Source organism: Dendronephthya gigantea, unplaced genomic scaffold, assembly GCF_004324835.1.
Source record: "Dendronephthya gigantea isolate DGI-Jeju-01 unplaced genomic scaffold, DenGig_1.0 000012F, whole genome shotgun sequence".
Taxonomy (NCBI): Eukaryota; Metazoa; Cnidaria; class Anthozoa; order Malacalcyonacea; family Nephtheidae; genus Dendronephthya; species Dendronephthya gigantea.
The window spans coordinates 1,260,996-1,286,311 of NW_021163022.1; the positions used below are offsets into that span (position 1 = coordinate 1,260,996).

General features: G+C 37.0%; 1 protein-coding gene and 1 long non-coding RNA gene across 3 annotated transcripts; one reads left to right on the forward strand and one right to left on the reverse strand.

Annotated features, from left to right (window-relative positions):
- Positions 1-1,188: 1,188 nt before the first annotated feature.
- Positions 1,189-17,113, reverse strand: LOC114518765 (sushi, von Willebrand factor type A, EGF and pentraxin domain-containing protein 1-like). Of its 2 annotated transcripts, XM_028538755.1 has the most exons (22): positions 16,460-17,113; positions 15,692-15,925; positions 15,242-15,376; positions 14,659-14,829; positions 14,066-14,251; positions 12,689-12,889; positions 9,647-9,820; positions 9,001-9,180; positions 8,629-8,805; positions 8,355-8,528; positions 8,093-8,260; positions 7,121-7,291; positions 6,693-6,860; positions 6,207-6,383; positions 5,667-5,837; positions 5,279-5,452; positions 4,647-4,820; positions 3,608-3,784; positions 2,919-2,972; positions 2,657-2,842; positions 2,348-2,530; positions 1,189-2,227 (listed from the first exon to the last, which is right to left on the reverse strand). In XM_028538755.1, exons 2-22 carry the CDS (start codon positions 15,750-15,752, stop codon positions 2,046-2,048), a joined length of 3,444 nt encoding a protein of 1,147 aa, XP_028394556.1. In that variant the 5' UTR covers positions 15,753-15,925; positions 16,460-17,113; the 3' UTR covers positions 1,189-2,045. The 2 variants fall into 2 exon arrangements, with proteins under 2 accessions (XP_028394556.1, XP_028394558.1); XM_028538757.1 differs by lacking the exon at positions 16,460-17,113 and having other exon boundaries at positions 15,692-16,267.
- Positions 17,114-17,268: 155 nt separating this feature from the next.
- On the forward strand, positions 17,269-21,739 carry LOC114518771. The gene is made up of 5 exons (XR_003686520.1): positions 17,269-18,705; positions 18,929-20,004; positions 20,363-20,417; positions 21,196-21,405; positions 21,622-21,739. It is a non-coding gene; the product is annotated as an uncharacterized LOC114518771 (long non-coding RNA).
- The last annotated feature ends 3,577 nt before the right edge of the window (positions 21,740-25,316 follow it).

The following is a 25,316-nucleotide window of genomic DNA, read 5'->3' on the forward strand; positions in this document are numbered from 1 at the left end:
GATAAACAGCTAAAATGCGATTTTGTTATTAAAGGAAACTAGAAAGTTTTACAGTTGAATGGGATCATGTTATCTTATGTTTTGGCATGGAGAATACGTCTTCCTTTGTGTTCGTGTCTATTTTGTGTGTTTGTTCCGCGATGGAATATTTAATGAATTATGATACCCCATCTGGATTGTGGGTGTTTCAGTGCAGCAATTTTCGATAATTCAAAAGAAATTCAACTAAACACGAAAACATTTCAAAAGATCGTGAAAACCTATCGAAAAACTTTGCGGAATAAAATCAATATTTTGGGGCAGTCGTATATTCAAATGACCATTTACAGCTTACGAGAACAATGGCAAAGGGGGTCGTAAATATAACATGACCTGTTGAATGTGCACAGAAATTTAGGCACCAGTTTAATTGGAAGATAATGCGATCACTCAACCACCTTGAGACAAAACAAGTTGATGTGATTATAATTTCATAAAAAATAGGCCATCATGCAATATAAATCATGCAGGGGGTTATGGTAATCGGTGAGGAAATTTTATAGCTGCACAGAAGTGCACGAAATGGTAAAATTTATGCATTTAAATATATAACATTGTTTCGGTCTGTCCTGCATCAGTACCAGCCTCGTACCCAGGCGCTTTAGTACTAAAACATATAACGTTGCATTCAGTTGTATAGAGGTCAGCTCAGAAATATACAAGCACCCAAGCGCGTTCGCTTTTTTCTCAGCTGGCCACTATATGATATCTGAATGCAACGTTATATGTTTTTCTACGAAAGCGCTGGGTACGAGGCTGCATCAGTACATGCATTAAATCTGCTCTTTGAAGGCACCTAATTAACTAATTCTATGCGATAATTACGCAATAATGCACATGTACGATATCTATACTCATGTACATATAGTGTTTGTTTAACCGAAGCCGGAAGGGCTGAGCCAAAAGGAGGTTAAACTTTTAGAAAATGTACAATATCATCTTCCAAATTTCATCATACACAAAGCCTACAAAAGCTACAAACACATTTGAACATAAATAGTTTGCACAGTGTACACATACGTATACCCACACTGGTATACCCAACTAACCCAAGAGCTTTCAAGACTCAAGCTAAACAAATCAACTACGCCGAAAACTTTTCAAAACGGCTCTATATTCTATTGATTAATCAAGATGTCGCCAAACAGTTTCTAAAATCTACGGTGACGATCATTATGAACGTTTTTATGATTTTCCTCTATGTAAATTTGAGTTCATTATGCATGGATAAAATACAAATAAATGCCACACCCTAAGTAACACCACAACTCGTTTCCCACGATCCTGGTAGAAAACCCAGGAAGATATTACGGTTCAGTCCTCTTTGTAGAACCATTCTATGACAAGTTGGGGAGGATTCGACCAGTTTGAATTACACCCAGATTGCATACTAGGAACTAGACAGATTTTACTTGCCAACAGGTATATGACTTCATATACATGCACTATATAGCCTTTCTCTTTCATTCTTATACGTACCTACTAAAAACAGCCATACTGACCTTTTCAGTTCGCCCTGTTGATAATGAGTTAAACTAAAAGACCTGTGTTATTTAATAATTTCAAAACAATATTGATCAACTACTGAAGAATGACCTCGTGAAATTTATTTTTTATGCTGTCTACTCTTTCATGCATTAATTTTGTTATTACTTTGTTTTCCTATACAGGTTGTATAAAAAATCTCGAAATTTCTACTCAGTTGTTTGTTTGCTCGATTATTTAGTAGCTAACTTGACTTTCACACTGTTTCAATACATTCACAAGCTATTTGACATTCATTGGCAATTGAAATCTTTTGCGTTTTGAGAACAAAGCTGTTTTCCTGTGAAAGTTTTTTATACATCCTGTATTTTTCTAGTAATCCCTAGTATATTTGTCTTTTAGTGAACTGCGACGCTTTAATTAGCCTTTACTATTAAGAATACGTCGCAATTTCCGAAAATTTCAATGAACTTTAAGTCTTACTTTTGGATAGTCGACAGTACGCTTATTCTTTAAAAAGTTTATTTAGTTGGCTGGCAAATAGGTGGAGGATCACTCCAAGTTCCATCTTGGCACTGCAAAGTAGCGCTTCCACTAAGTGTGTAATGTTGATTACAGCTAAATATTATGAAGTCCTCGTGCTTTCTACCTGAAATCTTTGAAATGAAACCATTTTGAGGCGCAACAGGAGTTTCGCACGGTGCTAAAACAGAACAAAGACGATATTTTCTATTTGCTAATTTTTACACTAATTCCCTTCATGTTTCATGAGTTGACATGGATCGTGATCCATTGTCACTTGTTTCATCCGACAAATACATACCATAACACTTCGGGTGGGGTTTTTGAGACCATTTCCCACTTCTGCATAACATCCCAGGTTTTGTGGTTGACATTGTATAATTTGGATAACATACGAATACCACTCGACCTCCATGAAAGGACTCGTTTCTTTTTGCATAACCGCCTTTTATCTTCCCTACAACCGCACAATTTATCACTGGACCTGAAAAAGCCCGAAAATCAGCAATTTTTATCTTTATCATTTAATAAAATGTCACAGTGGCATGGAATAACACGCTAGCTGGATTCTCGGAAATATTCACAGCATTGTACTGTTAAAGATTCGCACCTCCCAGTTTACACTTCGGCTGCGGTCCACTCCATTTACCATTATCTAAGCACGTGATCTCTTTTGATCCAGATAATTCCCAGTTTTTGGAGCAAGAAAATATTCTTTTTGATCCAGGACTCACGCCGGTTCCCTTTACGCGTCCTTTCCTGAGTTTGGTGATGTTTTTACAAACCTTTGGTTGACCTAAATCACAGTGGAAACACAAATATTGCAAGAAGATAGAATTATTTTATCTATTATAGTGACAAAAGTGTTCTACCAATTGTTGTGATCATATTCGTAGTAGGCGTTGTTGATATCGATGGACTTCGAACTAAAAAAGTTTAAGAAATAGTCGAGTAAAAATTATGACTACTGCTTTATTATGACTATATTAAACAGGTCTATTATCAATCTCGTCCTTCGTCAGTCGCAATTTTAACGAGTGCACGGTAGAGAACCTTGATTCTTTAAAACTGTATTAAAAAGGTTATATAATCTGTAGTAATGACATGTAGGGCGATCATAACCAGGGACTGAGTACTTGTTCTGTCAAAAATTCCTGGAAAATCACTGGTCCACGACAATAGTTGAAAGCTTCTAGTTAAAACGCGTCGGAATCAAATTTTGATCCAGGAAACAATTCATTTACAAGCAATGCTCTTATGCCCATGATGCGATAAAATTTTGCAATTTATTTAAGCTCTGGTTCTCATATGTCGCCGACGATCGACGGTCGATGAGTTCAGAGTCGGACCACAAGCACATTAATTTTATGCCCGCGAACATCAACTCTATTGTTATATCAGTGGCTGATCTAGGGGTAGTTATCTTTTGATCTTGTTCCCTTTTCTGTATATTTATTTAAACGTCATTATTACCACTCTTTTGCTCATCATTATACCAATTTTACTAAAACAACTGTAATAATTAGTTAACACATTTTGAGAAAGAATTTGTTTGATATACCTTGAAATTTACATGTTGGTGCTGATGCATTCCATTTACCAGTATTTGTGCATCTAATCACTTTCTCCCCCTCCAGTGAGTAGTTTGGATCACAGAAAAAGGTTATTTCATCATCTTCAAATTTTCCTTTGGCACTTATCCTGCCGTTTCTAACAAAGGATATTGGTCTGCAAATAGCTAAAGAAGAATGAGATTCTTATGGATTAATATTTGTTAATTACTCAATGACGTTGAGCATGATATGAATAATTATAAATTATTACGCCTGACTTAACTACGTCTGTATTCTAAGGCCTAGGTTATACGTCGCATTTTAGTCGCGTCGAATGCAATCCAAACAATAGATAATGAGATGGTAATGAAACTTAGTGAGGTTAATCAGCTCATTATCTATTGTTTGAATTGCATTCGACGCGACCAAAATGCGACGTATAACCTAGGCCTAAAGCCGGTTTTCCACTAGCGATATTTCTCGCGCGAATCGACATTTTACTTTTGTTCCAGAGCTCTCAACTGCAACCATCTGGAACAAATTGCTCAAATACAAAGGAATAAAGTCGCTTCGCACGAAAAATATCGCTAGTGGAAAACCGGCTTAAGAGCTCACTTGTAAACCCGTGAAGTTATTCAGTGAGAAATCTAAATTACTTAGTGGCGATCTCGTAAAAGCTTATTTGCACGAGCGAAAGCTTGATTTTTGCTATTATACTTCCAATTACCATTTATTAGGAAAAGACTAGTTTATTGATTAGCAAAAACACAAATTCTCAAATTAGATGGTAGAAATTTCACACACATAGAGAATAAAGCCGGTTTTCCACTAGAGATATTTTTCGCGCGAAGCGACATTTCACTTTTGTTTCAGAGCTCTCAACTGCAACCATCTGGAACAAATTGCTCAAATACAAAGGAATAAAGTCGCTTCGCGCGAAAAATATCGCTAGTGGAAAACCGGCTTAAGTGCTAGCGAGAATACAGACGATAAGCTTGATAATTCTTCAGCATTATTGTGCAAAAATCTCATACGATAATTGCTTACCCAAGCAGCGGGGAATTTTCTCCGACCAAACACCGTTATTACACTGGGAAATAATTGAGCCACGCTGTTGGTAGCCTTGGTTGCAAGTGGACAAAGCGATATCACCATGCCGTCTTCTATCATTGGGATAGCGGGTAACGCCATTACGTATTTGTGGCAGAGGTGGACACGGGGCTACCAGAAAAATTTGATAAAATTATCTTGTTTCATTCTATATTAAGTATGTTTAATTCTTTATTAAGTATCTTTAAGAGCTGAGCACAATATTGAAGACATTATCTGTGCTAAATTATGTGTATTTTTGAGATACATAATTTCTACAATAAACATAATTTATCTTTTGATATATCACACTCAGCAGAGCAATAATTTCAATTTTCATGCAATTTTCAGTGCACGTGTAAATATACCTTACGTGATCTCTGTAAATATACCTTACGTGATCTCTGTAAATATACCTTACGTGATCTCTGTGAATATACCTTACGTGACTCTGTAAATATACCTTACGTGATCTCTGTAAATATACCTTACGTGATCTCTGTAAATATACCTTACGTGATTTCTGTAAATATACCTTACGCGAGTAAATTTTATACTTTCCAAAGACCGCATAATATTTTAGTAGCTACCTTTACACCATGGCATAATTCCATCCCATCGTCCGTTTTTGCAAGTTAACTTCTTAGAGATTTCTGGTTCCAGAACACCGTCATCAGAACAGATAAATTCCACTTCCATGCCATTGTAGAACTGATCTCCGACAACTCTCGCATTTGTGTCCTTTGATGGATCAGGACACTTTCCTATAAAAATGATATATAATAAATAGGAATTATTTTGTCTAATAACAAGTCATAGACATTGTGTACTTTCGTTTTTAAAAACCTCTAAGCTTCAAAAACACCTTCCTTCACATTAGGGATGTACGTTTGGTTCTGTATGCCTGGTATTCCCGAAATGTCCCATAGGTATTGATAGCGCCCTTAGAAACATAGTGAAACTTTATAAAACCCTTACTTTCGCATCGAGGAATTCTGTTATTATTCCAAATTCCAAAATTGCATAACCTGCTTGATGTACCAACCATCTGAAATCCCCGATTGCATCTAAAGACTACCTCATCTCCATGTTTGTACCCATCTTTTATTTTTTTACCATTTCTCGGCACTGAAAGATTTCGACAAGGTTCTAAAAGAAAAACCCCGTCACGATATGAATAAAACTTTCGAGTAGAGAGCTCGAGAGCAAATTGTTAGTGAATACGTATAATGGGGCACTGAGAGGCCGAGATTGTTGATCGATCTGTCCAATAATGAATGGCGTATAGTGACTAAATCATATGTTGTTTGGCAAAGTAAGCGATCTAGATCCACTAAAATGAACTGAAATGTACATCAGAGTGCATGATCGTTCATCTTTTTCATACTCGTAGACAAAATAATAATTGAGAGTTTAATTAACGCGTCAGTTTAACTGCTTGAGTGCTTAGTCCATTCTTTAAACTAATAAAAGTCAAAGGAAAAGATCTTATGCGCAATAGCATATACTTAAACAAACCTCCACAACTAGGCAGTTGGCCTTGCCAATCACCATTGTCACAACGTAATGATGTATCCTCGCCATCAATCACGAATGGATCCCGACATCCAAATATAACTTCTTCGTTATGACGAAATCCATTCCGTTTTATATAACCACCAGGGAATGGTTGAACACCGTATTTTCTGCATGGTGCTGCAAGTGATTAATTATACAACTTAGACGATCCAAAGTTTGTTACTCATGATAAAATTATCTGAAAAAATGTTTCTTGATAATAAAATATCCACATTAATAATAGTGAAAAAACATAAACAGAAAACAATCCTCGTTTGGCTTGTATTTTAAATCGTTTCTTAGGGTAAGAATACGAGTGTACAGAACGACTGTAACGTACTCATTTAGTTATTATCTGTCGTGCATGTTTTGTCTTATCTCTCCTAGGAATAAATTATGTAGAGGGCAATTACAACACATCATTTGAAGTTTATTACTGACACCTACCTAAACATTTTGGCACATTACCATCCCATTGTCTATTTGAGCATAACAATACGTTTTTTCCTTGCAAGTGGTAGTCCAGATCGCATTTAAACCGAATCTCTTCGTTATGCTTATAACCTTGCTTTATTATTCTTCCGTGAACTGGTGAATTCAGTCTTCGGCATGGCGCTAAACGGAAAAAGATAATGGATGCTTGAACGATATCTATTCTCACTAAAAAACGAAAATTTGTTTTATAATGAGGTAATGAAGCAATTCATCCCCTCACATGTTACCTCATGCAAGACATTTGAAAAGATATCTAAACTATATTGATGCAGGATGCGTAAACGTTCGAACCATCACAGACGCTTTCAAACCATCACAGACAAAACCAGATCTCATGTAAGAGAGTCTGGTACGCCTACAAAGGCGCTGCGCTTACTAACCTCTACAAGTTGGTTCCGCGGCACTCCATCGTCTATTTTCAGTACATGTGATTTGTGGCTCTCCTTCCAAAACATAATCTCTTCTGCAACGGAATCTCAGCACATTTCCTTCTAAATTACCTCGTCCATCAACCCAACCATTGGTTATGCTCCGAATTGTTTTGCAAATTGCTGGAAATAAAAAAGAATTCGTTCTAAATACCGTCTATTTTAAGGCATAGGATAAATTGGGAAAAGCAGGGGTAAATTGGGATAAAAAAGAACATCCTTGGTATCATTTAATCAAATTTTAACCGCGCATATTAGCTGCCTACATCCTTATAACAGAATTAGCCCCGTTTACACTTCACTCGATTTATTGGCACGGCACGGCAAAAATGGGTACCCGTACTCTGTACTCATTTCATCTGTGCTCCGCCTTTGTTTTGGTAGCCTCAACACTAATAAAATTGGATGCGGGTACCAATTTTAGCCGTGCCGTACCGATAAATTGAGTGTAGTGTAAACGGAACTATTGTATGAATGCTCGCTCGATCGCTAAAATCGTATTCCATAGGCATAGCAGCATTTTAAGATGACTTCCATTACGAAGAGTTATTGCATGAGAATGATCAGAATTAACCTTTCTCGCGATGACGTTTTGGGGTACTTTCAACTTTCTGAAATGGGTTTAAAAATTATGTTTAAACATCAAAAGCAATTTTTTTAGAATAAACAGACCATTTGAAGAATAAATTCAGGCTAAAATTAAAGACAGTCGCCGTTACCAAGTCTTACGCTCACGGTTTTTGAAAAAAGTACCCCAAAATGGCGGCATATTTGTCATCGTGAGAAAGGCTAATTGGCTGCAGTGTCAATTGCTTTAATGACGTCATTAGTTAACAATGGTTAACAGTTGTTATGCTGATCCGCCCTAGACTACCACAGCATTCACATTTACATTGTAGTCATTTTAGTAAAAGTTGAACTTACCCAAGCATCGTGGCATTTCGGATGACCAATTGCCATCATCACACTGCACTCGTGATTGACCAACCAGTTGATGACCACGGTTACAATAAAATAGAACAGAAGAGCCATGTGTTCGACTTTCACCTCTCTTCCTCCCGTCGGATAGACGTGGCAAAATCGGGCATGAAGCTGCAGTTACGAATGTTTATTAAATATTGTTTTACGGTACGTTTTAAATCTGCAGGGAACAAAATGTTCAATACAATGTTGACCTCAATCTTACCTTTACATGAAGGTATTGTTCCACGCCATTCACCATTCTGACATGTCAACTTTCTTGGTCTTGAAGGAACAAGAATGGAATCTCGTGGACAAACAAATTCTACTTCTTTGCCGTGATAAAATTCCTCGCCTATCACTCTCGCATTCGTGTTTCCTGAAGGATCTGAACACTTTTCTGAATAAAACAGCGAAGTATCGGCGTTGGTTGTTTGAAACTACAATGATATCTTTACATGTACATGTGACATGCGCACTTGACAAGTTATCTTTCTTACCTAAACAACTTGGTAGGCTTTTAGACCATTTTCCATTGGTCTGACATGTAGCGAGTGAACTTCCCTCCAAAACATAGTTAGAGTTGCATGAAAAGGTAGCATCATTTCCATACGTGAAACCACCATTTGCGTTTGTCACACCGTTCTCTGGAACTCCAGGATCACCACAATCTACAACTGCGGAATAAATAGATTTGTTCGTGATAAGTTTTTTTATTATCGCAGCTGAGAAATACCATGCATCATTGTATGCGTCTAGTTTTTAATTGAAAATCGAAGTTGCCTCTGGGGTAGAAATCACGCTGATTCTGTCACATGAGCTCTAAATGCAAATGCATAAGGTTGGTCAACTATTACATCGCGATCACTTACTTTCGCATAACGGTGCACGATCACTCCAATTTCCATCACTAAGACATGTTCTCTTGGACGATCCCTTTAGATTATATCCAATTGCACATTCATAGTCGACGTAACTGCCACAGTAGATGGGTCTAGATGACAAGCGACGCTTTCCATGTGGTAATGAACTGGGGGGAGGACACGTTACTCCTACAAAATTTGATTATACTTAGTAAGATTGGTAAAAATTAATTACCAAATAGTACATGCACGATAAAAATGGCTGACTTAAAAACATTTGTCTTGGCGTTTGACCTAAAGAAATTATATTTCGTACGGCCTAAGTAAAATAGGGACTGTTCTTTAAGTTAGATGTTTGAAATCTGTTTATTTATAGCTTGCCAAACTCTCTTATTATTGCACCAGTTGTATTTGTTTCTGGTTACGCGAAAATACTTACAACTATTTTCAACTAAATTAAAGCAATTCCATCGTTTTAACGTTAAAATTTTGTTGGTTATCATGTCTACTCCCCATCGTTGGATATGTCTGGGCTGTCAGGTGTTCGTGTTCGTAAATATGATGATTGTACATTCATCATTTATACAGTCAGTATCTCAAAAATAACTTTTTGTATTGTTGCCGCGTGGAGCGTGCAAGATAGACAGTCGCTTACTTCTACAACTGGGCAGTTCATCACTCCAGGTTCCGTCTGCGAGACACCGACGATAATCTACGCCAGATATTTTGAAGCAGTCATCACAGGTGTATTGAACAGCATCGTTTAATGTGTAGGAAAGACCAGTTTTTTTACCATTTCTTGGTGTACCTGGATCCCCACAACTCCTTCCTAGGGAAATATGCCATAAAAATCTAATTAGCTATGATTTGCGGAGACTACGAGAACAAGTCACATTGTTATATAGGTGCTGTGTATTTTAAATGTGATTGGTTCATTCGTAGTCACATGACTTTAAATAAATGCAATGTTTCCCGCCAGGGAAACAAGTGAAAAATTGTTGCCTGCATATTGTCATAAAAAGGTTTTTTGATATGAAATTGTCGTGTAACATGTATGTTTTTGTTCCTATATAACAAAACACTTAATGTTCGCTACACCTCGGGAAATAGTGAGTTTTGTTTTCCCTCGAGTCTTGGGAAGCATTCAGACTCTTGGGAAAACAAAACTCACTATTTCCCTCGGGAGCGTACATTAAGTGCATAATATTGACTGGGTTTTCTAGTCATTTATTCCATCTTGTCATTTATTTTTATCACCCGTGTCTATTTCAGGGACGTAGCCAGGGGGGGGGAGTCGTGAGAGCCGCGGCTCCCCTCTTTGAAAAATTTATTGCTGATATATACTTACTTCAAGATGAATTAATTTAATAAAGAAGAATTAAATTCTCTCAGTCTTTCAAGTATGCTTGTTTTATTCAGCTCGGGCTGAAACTCAGTGTCATTCAGTTGTTGCCATGTAATCGTAAAAAAAACCCGGGCAGTAAAAATCGCTTTCACGTTGGTCATATTCGGCAAATTTTCTCCCGGTAAAGAGGGCTCAGTTTTTCAGCGGTCTTCGCGTGAAAAATTAAAAGCTTTTCGTTTTACGCCTTGCTCTCAATTTTGTGTAAGTTGTCCGCTGACATTATGAGCCTGCACGAGTGGGAGAAACTTAGCTAAGTTGGACCTGCGTGTTTGACAAAGCTTTTGCATTTGTTTATTTCATTTTCATGTGCAATCACAGTCCCTTAAAGGCTAAGTTACTGTCATTCAAGATTTTAATGCGCTCGAAGAATCCGAGTCCGCCGGAAAATGGCGAATTCGACCATGGTCGAGTCCGCCGGAAAACGGCTAATTCGACCATGGTCGAGTCCGCCGGAAAATGGCTTGTTCGACCATGGTCGAGTCCGCCGGAAAACGGCTGAAGGCACTAACGAGAATGCAGAGTTGACTGTCTGAATGTCTTTGTCGCTGTTTTACTGCTTTTAGGTTGATGAAAATGCTGATCTAGCTAATAAAATAAATGTTTGATGTTTATTAATGATCTCTGGTATTGTTTAATTCAGAGACTTAGCCATGCAGTGACTGGGGAGAGTATTCAGGGGTCAATTAAGGTGGTTTTTAGTCGATATAATTTTTTTTCGAACCATATCCGTTCCATATATGTTTAATAACAGTGTTTTTTTGTATGTAAAAGAAAAATTTGAAAAGAAAAAAATATTTTGGAAAGAACCTAAAAACACCCATAAGAGATCAACCAGCTCATGCCACAATCTAACCTGGTGATTCAACCGGCTGCAATATACCAACATGATAACAACTGCGAAAGGTGCAAGGACAGTTGCTATAGGAAGAACTCCCCCCCATAACTCACATCTTTACGGCCGTCTAAGGGGGAGATGCACTACGGCCCCCAGACCATGATGTATGTGCACCTAACCGTAACGTCTCAGTGAGAAACAGAGTAAGCTTTGCCACACGCCTAGCGCGTCATAGACGAATCAGCTACAGTGGCTAGCCTTGAGAGCGAATATAAATTTAACGTATTTAAGCTTTTCCTGGTCTCGGGAGGCGGTCTCTAACAAGCATATGCATAGAAAACGACTAATAAGGCACACGCTTGGAAATGTTAAGATTTAAACGCCCAAACGTTTTTTAAGTGTTTTCAGCGAAAAAATTTAGTGTTTTGATATTCTTTTAGAAATTTTAGTGTTTTGAAACAATCCTTGTTGGTTTTTAACGTCAAAATAGTCATCATTCTCGAAAAGAAACTCAATATAAATGACTGAACGGCTTAGTTTACTAAAATGTTTGTTGATTTTGTGTTTAGTATAGCCGCTTGATTCGCCGGTAAAATTTAAGCCTAATTGTAATTATATTATGTTGTAATGTATACAATTGTACGACGCATTCAACCATGGTCACGTCGCCCGGAGAATGGCGCATTCGACCATGGTTGAGTCCGCCAGAGAACGGCAAATTCGACCATGGTCGAGTCCGCCGGAAAATGGCGTTATCGACCATGGTCGAGTCCGTCGGAAAATGGCGAATTCGACCATGGCCGAGTCCGCCGGAAAACGGCTAATTCGATCATGGTCGAGTCCGGCAGAAAATGGTGTATTCGACCATGGTCGAGTCCGCCGGAAAATGGCGAATTCGACCATGGTCGAGACCGCCGGAAAATGGCGTGAATAAGGTGTCCTTTATTCAAGTATTGAAAATTGAAAATGGCGAGAATAAGGTGTCCTTTATTATTATTCTACATCTTGAATAAGCTTTAATACCGGTCGGAACGTTGATGTACAGTTGCTATAAAAGGCAACTAATGCTTTTGATCTTTTCTCTCTTCAATATCTCGATAAGTTATAACGCCATTTTAGATACGGCAAATCGCTTTCGCAAGAAGTCCCTTGAAAAATACTTTCGGCCCAGTTAGACTGGTTAGACGGCTCAAATTCTAGCCTCATGGCTCCCCCCCCCCCTCTCTAAGGTCTGGCTACGTCCCAGGTCTATTTCAGCTTCGTCCAATCGCTGTTCTTAAACAAGAAGGAATTTTGTTTTAAACTTTTGGACGTATTTGTTTACATTTTTCAGGCAAAGCCAATCAGAATGCCTACCGGAAGTAGTCTAAATTCATGTCTTCTGATTGGGTTACTGAAAATGTAAAGAAACTTTCTGATTGGTCTAAAACGAAATTCCCCCTTGCATCCGTGCTTACCATTGCAGACAAAACGCGAATTCAACAATCTCCATCCATTGCGGTCACATCGCATTATCCCAAAGACTAATGGGCTTTGATATCCAGGTTTACATGACAAGTATATTCGTTTTCCCAACTGGTGAGAGCCACTATTTTTCCAGCCTCGTGGACTTCGCACATGAGAATTCGCCGGCAGAACAACCCTTCCACATTGTTGTACTAAAGATGTAAATTACGAAGAAAGTCTTTAATAAACTTGCATTTAAAATTGAATATCCTCATGGTGAAAATGGCATTAGCAAGGAAAAGAGAGAATACAAAGCCAATCGACTGTACTCTAGGACCTCGCTCATACTCAGTCTTATTGAGTGGACGCTCATCCTCAATGAGTGCAACTCACTACTCAATGAGTGTCCACTCGCACTCACATAGTAAAATGCTACACTCACATTCCAACTATTCAAAGACATCATTCACACTCAAGTGAAACTCAGATTTTGAGAGAAGTGTGCGTGAGAGACACACCGCCCTTGAGCTACACTCAGTTGTGCTGAGATCAAACACATTAATTGTAGTTAAGCTGGTTATTTACGCCAAATTCATAAAAAGCAAAAGCTGCATCTTCATCGTCTTGTTTCGATGATGAAAGCCCACCACCGCTTAACTTACTCTCTCTTCTCCATCGCCAGTTATTTTTTGGTGCGGGCCTTTAAAGCCCCGTTTACACTACACTCGATTTATTGGCACGGCACGGCTAAAATGGGTACCCGTGCTCGGCCTTTGTTTTGGTTGCCTGAGTACTAATAAAATTGGGTACGGGTACCAATTTTAGCCGTGCCGTGCCGATAAATTGAGTGTAGTGTAAACGGGGCTTATATTTTATTTTTTATTTTTACTTTATTTTTTCTTGCATGGATTTCATTTTCTTGCATTTCCTTCCATCATTAATTACTAATCAACATGAAACCTTAACGCCAGCAAGTCACACTGGAGTGAGCTCTTTGAATACCAAGGGTGAGTGCGGTAGAGTGCGGCAGAGTGCCGCCTAATTGACGATAACGAAAAATATTGCGGATGTACATTTTACCAGAATGCACGGCGGTCAGAAATCGTTTCAAAAGCGAATTGAGGTTTTTTGAAGGGCAGATATAAAAAAGGAAGTTATTTTCTTCGTTGTGTTAAAGCTTTTTTATCATTAGGTGATTTTCTTCTCGTCCTTTGTTAGTCATTTTTATGCTTGATGCTCACAATGCATTGTGGTAAAATGTACATGCTGCCATCTTTTCTCACACTTCAGTTCCACTTGAGTGCAGCGCACTGGAATCTCACGTGCACTTAAATGTGAGTGTGAGTGAGGTTTTAGAATACAGGCGAATTGCAGTCTCACTGTCTCACCTCTGCAAACTGGTGGCGAAGAAGACCATTGCCCGTTGTTTTGACATTTTATACTAAGAGAATCTGTGGTTTCATATCCAGGAAAACATTCATATTGTAATGTAGTTTTTTCTGTGAAACCTTTTGTATTTTGTTTCCGATCACGGTTCACGTGGTTTGGTATTCCTGGATCTGGGCAGGATATTTCTGAATAAAGTGTATTTTGCGACATTAATCAGGGCCGTACACATGGGGGGAGGGTGTGACGCCCCCAAAAATGTCTGTCAGCAAAAATTAAATTGTTGAGAACTAAACGTCTGCAATGTTATGAAAAAATTGACTGAGGTGTTAATATGAAGTGGGAAATAAAAATCGTGCTAAACCAAAATCAACTTGAGGGGAACAGATCTAGTTAAACACACAATACGGTGATGCCGTGTAGCCGCATTGCTGTAGCGACTTCTACACGACTATATGAAGCGTCTTCACTCCTAGGGGGATGGAGAAGGCCCTCCAGAGATTTTTGCAATAAGAGGGAAGAATATCTAATTCTCTAACCCAAGAATATTTCTCATTAAAAAGTTCGATTATTTCCTTAAACTTTATCAACTTACTGCATCTTGTTTTTTTGCCATCCCACAGTCCTTTCGCACGGCATCTTCTAGTACGTGCGCCAAATAGAGTGTACTTCGGATTACACTCAAACCTCAGGGTAGAATTAAATGTTCTATCGTTGCCGATTATATTTCCATTTCTTAGTCTCTTCAGGTCTTTACATCTCATGCCTTTGAGAACAAGGAATGAATTTTCAAAACATCTGGATATTCCTGTTAGTAGTTTGTAGTTTCAAAACAATTCAACCGGGGCTGTAATTCAAATGGGGCCGCTGTAGAAAATAGCCTGAACAAGGCATTCGAGTAATTTTACACTAAATTCATTGGTACCATGAGACTGAATCCAATAATGTTCTCTAGCATAAAACTGATCCCCTTCAACGGTTTTAAAAAGATAAAACTTTCTTAATGTTAACGAAAAGCCCAAGTCTTTTAAACGTGAGGCGAATTTGGCAGTAAAAACAAAGCAAATGAAAATAATTTAGTTTTACTTAAGAATTAGTATACACTTGTGGTGAACCCGGCTTCGTGGAAACAGAAATCTTCACATTATTTTATAAACGTTTGCACCTTTCTAGCTCACCTCTCTTTACACAACTAAATCCGCAATCTCCGTCACAACGGCATTCCTTTTTGGGGTCGCTGCAACCAATAGCAACATTGCATTCATCGACACATTCACTTCCAGGCCTCTTGCTTGTTCGTGGACAAGGACTACCTAAAATTTAAACTTGATTTGACCTTGGAAATTTGACCTTGTAATATTACAATATAAATATGGCATCATTCTTCGAATATAAGAAACAAGAAAAATCTTTAAATAATATAACAAAAAAGATAGGTTATGCTTTGCGCAAGTTTGCGGGAGATAAAATTTGCATAAATTACGTAGATCAGTAATATAAAGGGCGAATCAAATTTGGGCTTCCCATATCTTTATACTGGAGAAGGTTATACAATAATAAAGTGGCTCCTATATCTGTACATGTATGGTCGCATTTACTGTGATTACATTCTTTTGATGTTAACTTACCCAAATCTTCTTTGATACAAAGTACAAAAACAGTGGCAAGGAACATCACAAGCTTCATCATTGTTTAGTCGACGGGACAAATTAAACAATACTTTCATGAAAATTAGTGTTTTAACAACGGAACACGGACGTTGTCGTGTTTATTTCGCCTGAAACAGGAACATGAAATTTAATATGTCTGACTACGTCTTTCATCACGTACGCACCACAATCAGGAGAAAAGTCGAGACAAAGCTGAAAAAACATGTTATATGATTCAAAATCTGCACTCATATTACACGAGTAGACGACTTCCTTAAGTAGTATTGTAAATTATGGGAAAACTACGCATCAGTCCTATCTATATGAACCATTATAAAAAGATACGAACAAGAATAAGCTTTTGTTTAGATATTTTATTTTAATATTGCTGCTTTTATATCCATTGATCAAGGAAAAGAGGAATAAGATAAAACAAACTGAAAATTGAAATTGAATTCTTAATTGAAATCCCTCACAGTGCCATAGTCTCCAAATTTTTTGCGAAGAAGATATAAGATTATACTGTCTTTTTGATTTTGATTTATTTGAATATATGTCTATCATTTGTATATATGTCTCGTGGATTGTCGCTTATAATATTAAACGCGAGAGAATGTTTGTTGTCATAGTCATAGAGTACGCAAGGCGCTTATTAGAGTTGGAGCTTCCGGAAAATCGCACTGGCCTCGCATCGTGGGAGAATTTCGTTTCAGACCAATCTGCAAGTTTGTTTACATTTTCACTAACCATGCAACCAGAATGCATTGAAAATGAAGCATTAATAATTTTGGTATTCTCTTTGGCTTTCGGCCTAAAAAATGTAAAAAGAATATGCCGATTAATTTAAAACGAGATGCCCCTTGTTAGAGGAAATAAACTCATTGGTATATGGCTAGGTCAATTTGAATATGGTGTAAGCAATCTTTTATTTAATACTATACGTGATTGCAAATAACCATGCAATTATGAAAGGCATTAAATTAATAAGGCGTTGTCAGTGGCGAATCTACTGTATAGTATTAATTAATAGGAATTGCAAAATACCAACGCAATGTTATTGGCTATGGTTTTCTAAAGATATTTTTAAGTAAAAATTTATTAAGTAAGAATTTAGCAAAGCGATTACGATTTTAAACTTTTGTTAATTATTCTATATAGATCTGGATACTTACTATAAAAATTTAAAAATGGATAAATCTGTAAAACTTATTGTTGATTAAGCCGGCGAAACGACGGTCTGTGTTTTAGATTATATACTATAGCTTATATAGACTAGGCTAATTTTCGCTTCCCCAACTCCCGAAACCGAGGACAGCCTAATAAGTGGGGAAAAGAGCGAATAGGAAAAATCAAAATAAGATTGCTGAGGAAATAAAGATCATTTTTATATCCCCAAGGCAAATATCAGTTTTTGTGAATTGTTTACAAGACTCTTTTCTTTGTATGCTATAAAAATTGTGACGAAAAACTGTAACGATCGAGTCTTTTATAACTGTACTTATCTCAGAAACGTTAATTTCCTAATAGCGACGTAGCTGATACCTGCACTGAGCAGCATGCTTGTTTTTGAAAGTAGCCAAGCTGTTTTTTTCATATTTTTAAACATTGATCACGCGTAAATTGCATGCCGAAAATGATGGTTCTGGACAAACAAACGACAGTTCACATGCACTCTTGAAGTACTTCAATCCTTAATTCTTTTGACGTCAAAACATGACATGTAATTAATGATTGCTAATGGCCGAAATTTATATATATTAGTCAGGTATAATTCAGTACAAACATCGACTATTTCCCCCATGTCTTACTAAAGTGGTATTTGCATTGAGGGTAGGCCTACATATCTTTATTTCCTCAACAACCCTATTTCAACTCTTCTCAACGACTTCTTTTGCATGCATATCATACTGAATTATATAACCCAAAACTAAAGGTAGGCCTAGCCGGTGTTAGTATTGCTTCTAGTCATTTTATTCTATTTTTATCAAACACCGCGTATATATTTATTACCTTAACTTAAGTTTTATACTTAGTTTTATCTTACGTCCAAATGCATAGGTTTTCTTGGTTTTTCGTCTTCTCAGTAACCACTTCCTCACCGTCATTCCACACCTATGGCTATGAGACATGTTATTGGAACATAAATATAACTATATTCGTGTTGAATATTATGGAAGATAATGATACAAATAACATGCACGTATTAAATCACAAGAAATAGGGCATATAATTTCATATAAGCTTTTGTATCAAGACTGACGACTTTTTACAAAGTCATCTGTCAGTATAAAGACAGCTGAAGTGCAGCAAAGTGTTTACGAGAGTCGGAATGTAGCTACTTAAAAACAATGCAAACTGAGGAATGAAAATAGCTTTTTAACGATTATTGCTGATGTTGATATGCTTGTATTTCGAAAACTTTTGTTTGATATATTGACGAAAAAAAAGAAAGATTGCATGTGACTTGTGGTAAAAAAAATGTGAAATTACTATATCCTGAGTCTGAGAGCAAGCGTCATACAGTTTTCCGTTTTATAGAATATTATGATGTTTTGATACCCGTAAAGTAATATATGTACAAAATATGTATAAGTACAAAATTATTTCACTCCAGCAACACTGCACGAGCAGTTTATGTCCCGCGTACCTATATATTCGTATAATTACTACAACTAAAACCCAGATTAAATTACAACATACATACGTATTTTAAGATAAATAGCTACATGGAACATGATGGCAACACAGAGTAACTAAAACGAATGAAGAAAGTGGAAAATGCCCTGAAAGATTTAGTGCCTGAGGTTCAAAACCTTCGGTGACCTAAATGTGTGTAGAAGAAGGCGTAGATTGGATCGAGAGCCGAGAGGTTCCGGAGGCTACATGCGTCAATCATCAATCATCAATATTTCCTGATCTGTTATTTATGATGCAATCTCTTTTCCAGGCTATTTTTGGCTTATTCGGTTCGGTTAGCTCAGGGAAAAAGCAAGGTTAACTAAAGAGATTTGTTAAATATATAGGTTAATAATTTTGACCTCCCAAAATCTTAATTTATTTTTAGCGCTTGAATGACTATATGCATAAGGTGCATTTTCAATCAAAAAATGCTTTTGTCGATCGACATTTTAAAGATTAATTTACCTGGAGAGTCAGGAGAGATCGTAAATAATATACTAAAAATATACTAAAAAAGCTTTTATTTCATTCATGCAGGCTCACGAAACATAGTAATGATTCAACTTCGAAGTTTCATGAAAGGGCTCATTTGAAGTTAGCGTAGTATATGAATGAAATTTTATGCTTATGAAATTACGAATTACGAAAGGATATTATATACAGCAGTTAGTCCATGCGTGTTTTTAAAGATTATAAGGTAATTTAACTGTAAATTTGTTTGTCTGAAAGCCACTGTTTTTTTCGCACTCGTGTGTCATGGTAGATATCGTCACATCTGAGAACCCTTTCTTCCTTTAGTGATCTTCATATGTAATTTAATTTAAACTTCTTTGTGGGTTTTGTTTTTCTTAGCCGAATTTTGTAGTATATTACAGCTGAAATATACTAAAGCTGAAAGTTTTCAGTGCAAGGATGCAATCGTTGCTTTATATTTTTCGGCGTCTGCTAATATTAAAATAATGCTGCACTTCAGGTCTTCTTCACGTCCCAAGTTAGAAAGAGAATTTCGTCCAAAGGCAAAGCGGACTGACGCGCCAGCAACAATTAAGCTTGTTTTAGTCAAAGCGGGTTAACTGGGCAAACGCATGTAGCCGTTAGGTTTAACGATAGACAATCCAAAAGACAATTTTGTCTTTTCGCTTGTTTATGGTTTAACATACCTGCAATTTACAAATTATTAAGTAAGCAGCCGCTAGCTTGGTTTGCATGACTATAATGTTTTGTTGTGTGCCTGAATCGGAAATTGTAATAAGGTGCTTGTATAGATATTGACTGGTGTTCAAGTGATACTGTGATACGGAAGTGAAAGTGATGATTGATCTTCATCATGAAGAACAAGAAGACTTTCGTGAGTGTAGCATAATGCAAATTTGCAGGAATATTGCTAAGTTATGCATAAATCAGCATAAACAGCGCGTATAAAGCTAGTCGAAAACCGCAGCTTGATAACAGAAGTGAGAAGAAGTTCAGAAGACAACAAGAAAAATCTAAGGAAGAATAAAGTGCAGAGATGAGGACATTGTATTTGTTACTTGCACTTGGTCTGCTGTGTGCAGTGGTATATTCAATACCAGTCGAAGATGATGAACCTTTGGAAAACGAGTTGAAAGAAGGTACCAATTTGCAAGCATAGTGAGATATTAGTTATCATAAAATCTTCAGATCTCCTTCATTCTGGAAAATATGAACATTTAGTTACAGCTTAAAATACCGAGCATTCGAATCAATCGGATTCGTTAATTTGTTTTAAAATTCAGTGTTGAATGCCGAAGTTAATGAATTAGACTATGTCTGTAATACGAACACCCGACAAAAATCCTGAGGACGGTGAAGAGCAAACCAAGGAGAGTTAGGAGACTCCACGGCGAAAATCAGTTCAGAAGATCAGAAAAAAGCCAGCCTACTGCTCAGACTTGATTGGAAGTAGTTCGTAAATAATTGTTGAAAATAAATGTTTACAATCTTTTGTAGAGAATGATGAAAATGCCTTGGAAGAAGACGATGAAGACGATGAAGACGACGACGAGTATGTTTTATAAATCTCTCTTTAACACACCACATCTTTGCTTTGGGTTAATTTCATGAGAGGGTTATTTTATTAAAAAGGGGGTGAAGGTATGGAACTAATTTTCTAAATAAGTACTTTCACTATTAAATTTGTGAACGCGAGCAACCAGAGAATAACGAGATATTTTAATTAAAAAAGAGAGAATCATTTGAAGCCAGGTACTGCGGTTTATGCACAATACGAATCTATATCAAACACACAATATAATCATATGCCAAACACTTCTTAACAGCGTTTCAATAATTTTAACTAACATGTACGAATTTATTGACGAACACAAATTTATCAGCCAGACTCTGGGTATGGCTGACTCAGTTTTAGGGATACATGCAGTGCCACAATACAACTGAGTATACGATACTGCATGACGTAGCCAAATGTTAAGAGATCAAAACTACTCGCATAGTCTCATGCTAACTTATACTTTGTGAACGGTAATTGCATCATTTCTATATGTTAACTTCATGGCCAATTCAGTAAATAAAATCTGACCAGTTTTAACAGCTAAAATGTGTCCAGTGCAATACTGATCTATAGCTTATCTGAGTACTGTACGACAATCCTAGCTTAGTTCTTACGTTCTTCGTTACGATTCCTGAAATAATTTCACGTGTGAAATATTCGCAAGGAACAAAGGATCATTTTACATCTAAACTAGTCTATGCCGCATTTTCTTAATTCTTAAAAAAATAAGATAAGCTATCCTTCAACTGACCCGGTATATGGAATTTTTTAGTGGCGAAGTTCAAGTTCAAGCAGATCCTTCAGCAAGATATAGGAGGCCGAGGTACAGGGGCGGATTTCGCAGGCGTAGGCAAGGCAGGCGCAGACGTAGCAGGGGTGGATATGGCGGGCGCAGGGTTGGATATGGCAGGCGCAGGGTTGGATATGGCGGGCGCAGGGGAGGACGTAGATATGGTCACCGTGGATAAATATGCTACTTGATGTAAGTATACTGCATGCGTTTGCTAAAGCCTGGTTTACACTTGTTTTAAGAACAGAAGATCTCCGCATCATCATGAGTGGATGATTATTGTCATTGAAGTAAAAAATACCGCTTTGTCTGTCGGAAGAATTTCCGATTTTTGTGTGAGCAAGTTTTGTAATTTCCCGAGAAATTTATGTGCACAAAGGTTACATGTTGTATTTCTTTCTTGTTCAGGATAAAAGACTGGACACGCTGAAATGAATGGACAACATTAAAATGATAGCTTTTTAAATTAGTGGCCATTCTTTCCAAATGTAATTGTAGAATTATGAAAAATCATGCATTGACTATACTTGCGTTTGTGTTTTGTTTTTGTGTGTGTGTGCAACTGAATCAGTGAACAACATTTTTTATTTTTTAATTTATTTACCTATTTTAACTTCGCCAGTACCATGCATTCATGGCAGGGTCACCACAACAGTGCGGCACCAATTACTCCAATACGCGCTATTCACAATGCCTTAGGCCTGATTCACTCCTAAGAATCGGGGATCCATTAATTGTATTATTTTCCGATAGACAAAGCATTTGCGCACCATTTCCGTTTGTTTGAATTCACTAGTAAAATCCACTGATACAGCTTTGACTGAATTCCTGCTACAACTTACATCATGCATAACTTAGCTTGGTATGCAATGAAACGCCAACAGTGAATGTCAGTCATATTCCAATCAGTCAGACCGAGAGTTTCAATTCAGGTTCATAAGAACTGCTGAGCATTAATGTAGCTGATTATTTTAGGGAAGTATAAGCAGGCGACCAAAGATTAAAACAATATCTAACACGAGTATCAACATTGCACAATGCAGCTTAATTGTCATACTCCGGCTGTTTCTCCACCAATTCTGATGTATCTTTACGCGAGGTCGGGACTCGCCATGACATGATAGAGCTTTCGGGATTCGTCGGCATGACACGAATGATAGAGCTTAAAGTTTCTCACTTTCTGCCAGTCTTTATTCCTTGCATGGTTCTGAGTTTCCTTCAACGTATCACACGATACATCGATAGCCGTCTAACAGTACGTTACATAAAGGTTACATGCAGGTATTTAGACCGTATAGGTTTATCATACGAATGGTGTATATCTAAATCAACTTGGATTTGAGGTAACAAAACTTCTTACAGCTGCTTATGTTGACAATGATTTATACTCTAAGACATAATTTCATGGTGATCATGCCTTATATATTAAATTGTGTTTTCTCTCTTCATGCACAATCAAATTAGTTTCTGAAACATTTCGGTCCAGTCAACTCTACTGCATGCACACGGGTGTAGACAGTGTTTTGTTAGTTTTGTTAACACTGTTTCATGTGCCTGGATAAGCGTAAAATGTTGTGAGATCATTATTGACCTATAATATTATATTGTATTATTAGGAGCATATTATATTGTAGTTATAGGCGAAACTAATAGAAACTCATTATGCGAATTAAACAATTAAGTACTGTTATGTTAATCAAGTAAAAGACCCAAAAAAGATTTGCTATATAAACTCGTCTAAATATTCTGCTGCATGTAGTCGACGAAACTTTCTTTAATATGTATATCTCCTCACACCTGAGTTGTGTTTGAGTTTATAACTGGCAGGGGCGCCGAGAGGGGGAGCAGGGGCGCATTCTGAAGGGGTCCCTGACTTAAGAAAGAATCTAAAATTAAAGCCCCTGACAAAAGTGTTGGGCTCAGTGTATTATTCGCACAATAGTTTAAAATGAATTAATAAGGGGTTGTCAGTGTCGAATCTACTGCGATAGTATTGAATTAGTCGCCGTCATCGGGTACTGCGTAGTGATGTAGACTGATGACGTATATAATTTGAAAATTAAACGAGACTTACCTGTAAGTTGAAGTTTGATTTGAATTATATGAAGTCATCAGTCCGGAACGAAGGAGTAACATGCGCTCCCTTCACTGTGGAGAGTTGTCCCTCCCGATACTCCTTCGTTCCGTCTGAGAATCAGCGAGTTCGCTGCCTTTAAAATATGGCTAGGAAAGCGAGCGCGTGCTTCGCCAATTTCAAATTCAGAATATTAATGCAATGCTATTGGCTATGGATTTCTAAAGAACATATTTAAGTAAAAATTTAGCAAAGCGATTACGATTTTAAACTGTTGTTAATTATTCTACCTCACCCTGGATCTGCCACTAGACGCATGTTATATAAATCTGGATACTTATTATTAAAAATGGATAAATCTGTAAAACTTAATTGATTATTATTACTTCTTCCCTCGGAATTTTAAGGCGGGCAAAACGACGGTCTGTCAGTGTTCAGGCTATACTATAGCTTATGATAGACTAGGCTAATTTTTTGCTTTCTCGAAACCGAGGAGAGCTTAATAAGTGGGGAAAAGAGTGAATAGGAAAAATCAAAATAAGATTGCTGAGGAAATAAAGATAATTTTAAATATCCCCAAGGCAAATATCAGTTTTTGTGGATTGTTTACAAGACTCTTTTCTTTGTATACTATAAAAATTGTGGCGAAAAACTGTAACGATCCAGTCTTTTATTACTGTACTTATCTCAGGAACGTTAATTTCCTAATAGCGACGTAGCTGATACCTGCAGCAGCATGCTTGTTTTTGAAAGTAGCCAAGCTGGGTTTTTTATATTTTTAAACATTAATTACGCGTCAATTGCATGAAAATGATAATTCTGAACAAACAAACAAACGACAGCTCACATGCACTCTTGAAGTACTTCAATCCTTCCTTTTACGTCAAAACATGAGAGGTAATTAACGACTGCTACTGGCCGAATTTATATATATTAGTCAGGTATAATTCGGTACAAACATCGACTATTTCCCCCATGTCTGAAGTGGTATTTGCATTGAGGGTACGCCTACATATCTTTATTTCCTCAGCAACCCTATTTCAACTCTTCTCTACGACTTCTTTTGCATGCATATCATATAATTATGTAACTCAAAACTAAACGTAGGCCTAGCCGGTATTAGTATTGCTTCTTAAGTTTCTCACCTGCAATACGTTGTCCCCATTTAGCCTCGGGGAGGGCATATTAATCTTAGTATTTTCACATTTACAATGTCCTATATTATATTACTTTCTGAGCAGTGAATGTTCATATATGCCTGATTGCCTGTATATATATACAACTCGATGTCGATGATACAAATGTAAATAGTACGGCTTGCATGCTTACGCTCGCTCTCAGACTCAGGATATTGTAATTTAACATTTTTTTTTACCACAAGTCATTTGCAATCTTTTTTCTTTTTGTTAATATATCAAACAAGAGTTTTCGAAATACAAAAGTATATGAACATCTGCAATAACTTAATCGTTAAAAAGCTATTTTTATTCCTCATGCAGTTTGCATTGTTTTTAAGTAGCTACAGTCCGACTCTTTAAGAAGCTACACTTTGCTGCACTTCAGCTGTCTTCATACTGACAGATAACTTTGTAAAAACATCAATATCAGCTAATAATTCAGTTTCCCCTGACTAAAAAAAGACGTCAGTCTTTATACAAAAGCTTATATGAAATTATATATGCCCTATTTCTTGTGATTTAATACGTGCATGTTATTTGTATCATTATCTTCCATAATATTCAACAGAAAAACAGTTATATTTATGTTCCATAACATGTCCCATAGCCATAGGTGTGGAATGACGGTGAGGAAGTGGTTACTCGGAAGATGAAAAACCAAGAAAACCTATGCAAAATTTCACTGCAAGATAACCAACGAAATTCGAGCAATACATCTGTTTCATCCTGTGTAAAAAAATATTTCACACGATTAATGTTAGGTTGGATGTTGGAACACCTCTAATTAATTCGAAATCTATATTTTCTTATGTAGATTGTAGGCTAACAGGATGATTCGTATTTGGTAACTC